Raw genomic sequence first — 6,000 nt, 5'->3', positions numbered from 1 at the left:
TGAACCCCTCAATAAAAATCCTTACCTCACTATTTTCTTTGATTTTTTTTCCTTCATTCCAAACACTCCCTAATTATCCCCATGCCTTGAGAAAGAGGAAAAAAATCCTCACCGGACGTGACATAGTGCAGAATTTGGCGGTCCAAGGCATAGTCAGAGCCATATTAGGCGAAGGATAATGGTCCAGTAGATATCTTTTGCCAAAAATTTATGTGGTGTACAAATATTAAATGTTAGTTATATATTATGAATCATAATATATATTTAATTTTGCACATCTTTAACACAACTGAAAAAAAAAAAATTTACACACCGTTCACCAAATTTGTGGCTCCGCCACTCAGTCACTCCCAAGGAATATGGAATTCCAATGGCTAGAAGGGCCAAAGGAAGAGATATAGGGCAAGAAATGAAGCTTTTTTGGAATCAGAAAGTACCCAAGACCTCAAGAACTTAGCAAACAAATTATGAGAGAGCAAATACGGAATCTTGAATTATATATATAGAAAGCCAAACTATAAAGATGAAATACATGGCTAGAATGTATAGTTAGAAGTTAGAAGTTCCATGCTTTTTGGACTCTAATTGTTGAAATTTCCTTTGTGCTTGTACGTGTTATTGATAAGGAGTGGTTCAACCAAGTGGTTATACAAGAAAAAGTCAAAGTCTAATGGGACTATGATCGCTATAAGGCTTGTGTGATAGCCAAAGGCTTCAACAAACAAACAAAAAAGGAAATTACTTCGTTTTAATGTGTTTATCTTACTTTTCTTTTTTATTCACTTTAAAAGAATGTATCAACTTTCCACATGATATGTTCATAACTAGGGGCGAACCTAGGTTCAAATTGATGGTGCTTCGGCATCCGTTAAACTCGATGCAGAATAGGTATACTTATACAAGAAATGTATAAAAATTGATCTAAGATGAAAAAAACACCCTCTAAACAAAATCAGATAGCTGAGTGCTTTGGTTAACAGAACCTTAAAGCTTTAGATGCCAAAACATGTGTTCGAACCTTTCGAGAATCCACGACGCCTAAATCCTTGGTATGCCACCGTTCCCGACCACAATATCATTAAATAATATTTTGGTGCATACCTTTAGTTTACGCCTTTTTGAGCCGGGGATCTATCAAAAATAACCTCTCTATCTCGCCTCTGAGGTAGTGGTATGAACTGCGTACACTTATCCTCTCCAAATCCCACTTAATGGGAATACATTGGGTATGTTATTATTATTGTACCTTTAATTTATGGCTGCAAATTAAAAAAAAAAAATTCACTTTCTTACATTTTGTGTCGAGTCAAATCATCAGACAAATAAATTGAAATCGATTAAGTATATGATCAATGGGTACACGTTACTGTGGACTGTGCCGCAATATGGTCGGAGAAGAAATATGAGTATCTAAACTACGCTGTTTAGTTTACTCGTTTCTTAATACTTTGTTGTGGTTGGTCAACATGTCAATAGTGTTAAGGTCTATTTCTCTTTAATGCTTACTATTGACTTGTCAAGCTATTTACTATTCATTTTCTGTACTCATAATATTACACCTTTTGGGCTTAATACCTTAACTACGTCCACAAGTAGTTAAGTTAAATATATGAAATATAGAAAAGGGATAAATATATTTTAAATTATGATAAATGATACGTATATACTCTCCGTCATACTTTAAGTGCACATATGTCCCTACCGTTAATGAAATAGTACATATATATCCCTCACGCTAACAATATAACAATATGGATATATGTGTACCCAAAGTATGATAGAGGGTATATATGTATCATTCATCATAGTTCAGGGTATATTTGTTTCTTTTTCATTTTAATTATTTTATCTTAAATAATTAACCCAAACCCACTACCCAACCCAATAAACCAACTACTCGACCGGGTCCTAACTAAAATTCAAGAGATGCCTATCTAACAGATACGTTTTTCACATCCCTACATCGATATACACACACAATACAGTAACACTCGCTACTAGAAATTTCAAAAAAAAAAAAAAAATTAGCCCATAACACCCAAAAAAATACCAAATAAATTGAACACCTTGCGTTTCAATTTCCAGTGAAATGTCATCGAAAAAACACAATCCACCACCAGTCAATTACATCACATAACCACCATCTTCGTCAAATCAAAAATACCCACCGGCGAACCATCGCCACAACCCTAACTCTGGCCATATCCGACCTTATCTCCATTCCCTCCAACCAATAAATACAAACTAGCAGCAGGGATCAATCACTGTAATTTGATTAAGGTTCATGTTTAAGAGAAAACAGATAGAGTATCGGGTTTGAAAAAAAAAAATAGAGGTCGGATCAAGTTGGTTTGAAACCAAATTTGATGGGTTTATTGGATCGGGTATTGAGTTTGAATTAATTATTTGGGATAAAAAATCAAAACGAAAAAGGGACAAATATACCCCCGAACTGTGATAAATAGTACATATATACTCTTCATCATACTTTGGGTACATATATGCCTCAATTGTCAGTGTGACGGACATATACTTACCATTTCATTAACGGTAGGGGCATATATGTTCCCAAAATATGACGAAGGGCATATACATATCATTTATCATAGTTCGGGGATATTTTTGCTCCTTTTCTGTAAAAAATAATGAGAAAAGGTTGGTCTGATAGTAATTATTCTTCACCTTTGATTCTGAGATTATGAGTTCGAGTCACCAAGTGAACAAAAAGGATGGAAGCTCATAGGGGAGGTAAAAAAGAAAAAGTTTAACACGTAAAATATATCAGCTGATATTATTAGTCTCATCAATCTCAAATTCGGAACATGCCCGATTTTTCCTTTATGATCATTGTATTCAGACCAGCTCGTGCGAACCTCAACTAATTTTATTGGACACATGTCACCACCCGTCATCAACAAGTATCAGGTAACTCTGTCCACCAAAGCTAAGACATACATGAAGATATCACCTAGTATTTTTATCTCTCCTGAACATGCCCGAAGTTTTGTGCAACCTATTGAGGCTAATAGATCTAATTAAAAAAGGTGACATATTTTAAAGTGGTTAGCGTATATATGTACATAATGAACGAGCGCTTGAGAATACATATCAGAAGCTTTTCCAAAATTTCAAGTCTAACATGTCTAATAAGAACATTACTTTATGATGTGTTCAAGTATGCAATAAGAACATATCATAATCCTTTCCCTTCCTTACTTAGAATTTATTAATACTGCAAACATAAGTCCTCGACCAACGTTTTTTCAGTTGCACTATATGCACCGTCCGAATTAAATTCTATCATATGACATAATATATAGTCTTCCTATCCTAACATATTCTCCCCTTAACCCCACCACCCACTATATATTCTTTTAGTTTGGCACTTGGGAACAACTATATATGGCTCTCATTTGAGTGCAGCCAAAATGTAATTAACCAAATTAAAGTGCATACATTACAAATATCATTACTCCACAAAAGAAGAGCCTCATCCACATTCCAAGAATCTTGTAAAAACTATACATATATACACCTTTTTCACTCATGATGAGGCTCTCAAGTGGAAATATTTTCAAATCAAATTGCAATATTATTTTCACCAAGCAACATATGGGATTGGCACTCCCTATTTCAAAGTGGTATACATTGAGTAAATTCGGTGCTCGTAGATTCAACATCACGAGCTCGTGGAACCCAGGGTCTGGCCACTGCTATGTCGCAGACAGAGCAATGGCTGAACTTCGCGATCGATGGATGGAATTCCAAGGGATCAAGAATTGGGAAGGCTTGCTTGATCCACTTGATGATGATCTCCGCAAGGAGATCTTAAGATATGGGGAATTCGTCGAAGCAGCTTATCGCTGCTTCGACTTTGACATGTCATCACCCTCGTACGCAACGTGTCTTTATCCTAAGAGTTCCATGCTGATGGACTGTGGTCTAGACAAGAGTGCATACAAGGTGATCAAGAACTTGTACGCCACGTGTGCAACCCGAATGCCACGGTGGACTAAAAGGTTCCCAAACCTGGCGTCCCCACAATCCAGCTGGATAGGTTACGTGGCCGTCTGTGATGACGTGGAAGAGATCGCCAGGCTCGGGCGCCGCGACGTGGTGATCGCTTATCGAGGTACTGCCACCTCATCAGAATGGCTCGAGAATTTACGCGCCACGTTGACTTGCTTACCGGATGACATGGCACCCGAAAATTACGATCAACCAATGGTACAAAGTGGATTCTTGAGCTTGTACACAACAAACACCCAACGTGACCAAAGTTTGCAAGACACAATTAGAGAACAAATTGGCAACATTCTTGATAAATATAGTGATGAACCTTTAAGTATAACTGTGACAGGACATAGTCTTGGTGCTGCCCTAGCAACATTAACAGCATATGATATTACTAGCAAATTTAGTGATGCACCTATAGTAACTGTTGTATCATTTGGAGGGCCTAGAGTTGGCAACAAAAGTTTTCGATGCCAATTGGAGAAAAGTGGTACAAATGTTCTCCGCATTGTCAACTCCGATGATCCAATCACAAAAGTTCCGGGGTTCGTGATCGATGACGATGTTGATGACGTGGAAGAAAGAGGGACTTCCCACGTGGCGGCCGGCGGGGGGATGCCTAGCTGGCTACAAAAGTGCATGGAGGATACCCAATGGGTGTATGCTGAGGTAGGAAAAGAACTAAGACTAAGTAGTAAAGATTTATGTCCACAAATTAGCAAAGGGGACGTCGCCACGTGTCACGATCTGAAGACATATCTACACTTGTTGAACAATTTTGCAACAGTGGAACACAAGAGAGAGCAACCCTATCAAGGAAATGTGGCTCTAATTTGAAGCATAGTTCTTTTACTATGTACAAAGAATAGGAATAGGACCATGTGGATATATTTTGAAAATCCACACTAAAAATGTGTATAATGAGGAAAAATGTGGAGTAACTTTTTGCTGATCCTTCATTTGTCAAAGGGCTTCCATTATTTTTCAAGGAGTCCTATTCTCATTGCCTATATTGCATAGATTGGCGATATTTTCAATGTATATATCGTGATCAGATAATAAAAACTAGGCTTAAGTCATCGACAGACACTTTGAGTTGTCCCAAAAATTCACTTAAATCCCTAACTAAGGGTTGTACCTTTCACACCCCTAATTCATCCGAATTTTGATCCAATTAGACATTTTTTGCTGACATGGCACCATAAGTGCATTACACATTTTAGACACACGTGAAGCCAAAAAAATTGATTTACACAGCCAACTAAAAAGTGACACGTCAACAAAATAATAAAGCCAAACATAAAAATATATTTAAAAAAAAAAGAGAAAATACATAAAGTCTCCCCCTGATGGTGACTGATTTTTTCAAAAAGACACCTAAACTATACTTACGACCTATTGCCTCACGAATCTTATTTAAATCGTTGCAAATACACCATTTTTCACTGAATTTCAGTTACAAAAAAGAGAGTGAATGCACGCACCAATCACATGCTGCCACATGTTAAATAATTTAATTTCATATTTTATTTATATTTTTTGAATGAAGTTTTCCTTTTTATTTTATTTATCACCCACCCCCTCTCCCCCACCCCCATCCGGTTCAACATCTCCCTCCCCATCCCCCTTCCAGTAGCTTCCCTCTGTCCCCTCCCCCATCCAGTTGCTTATTTCTCCATTCTTATTTCTCTTTGAATTTCAGTGTTAATTTTGTGGTTCAATGATTTCAATTTCATGTTTATGTTAATTTTGTATTACTTTATAATTTTGTATTGATTTATGTGTTTGTTGATTTTCTAATGATGAGATCAAAACTCCATTAAAATGAAGTTTTATAGTTCTTCTTAAGAGGAATATATATTGAGTTTTATAAAATTGTTCAAAATGTAAAAAAAAAAAAAACTGAAATAAGAACTTGAAATTGAAGAAAGTGGACATGGTGATAGTAAAAGGTGAGTAGAGTTATGGTGATGATTGAGAGGGTTG

At 36.5% G+C, this 6,000-nt stretch overlaps 1 protein-coding gene across 1 annotated transcript; it reads left to right on the top strand.

Moving 5' to 3' along the window:
* Positions 1 to 3,250: 3,250 nt before the first annotated feature.
* LOC107872153 (phospholipase A(1) DAD1, chloroplastic-like) lies at positions 3,251 to 5,022 on the top strand. Its single transcript, XM_047412738.1, has one exon. The coding sequence runs from the start codon at positions 3,547 to 3,549 to the stop codon at positions 4,849 to 4,851; it is 1,305 nt and encodes a 434-aa protein (XP_047268694.1). The 5' UTR covers positions 3,251 to 3,546; the 3' UTR covers positions 4,852 to 5,022.
* The last annotated feature ends 978 nt before the right edge of the window (positions 5,023 to 6,000 follow it).

Source organism: Capsicum annuum, chromosome 5 (genome assembly GCF_002878395.1).
Source record: "Capsicum annuum cultivar UCD-10X-F1 chromosome 5, UCD10Xv1.1, whole genome shotgun sequence".
Lineage (NCBI taxonomy): Eukaryota > Viridiplantae > Streptophyta > Magnoliopsida > Solanales > Solanaceae > Capsicum > Capsicum annuum.
The sequence above is the reverse complement of the archived record's forward strand: the minus strand, read 5'-3'. Positions and strand labels throughout refer to the sequence as shown.

Bases quoted from the DNA above. Each gene is read 5' to 3' on its own strand.
- LOC107872153 (XM_047412738.1), top strand. From the start codon at position 3,547: ATGATGAGGCTCTCAAGTGGAAATATTTTCAAATCAAATTGCAATATT.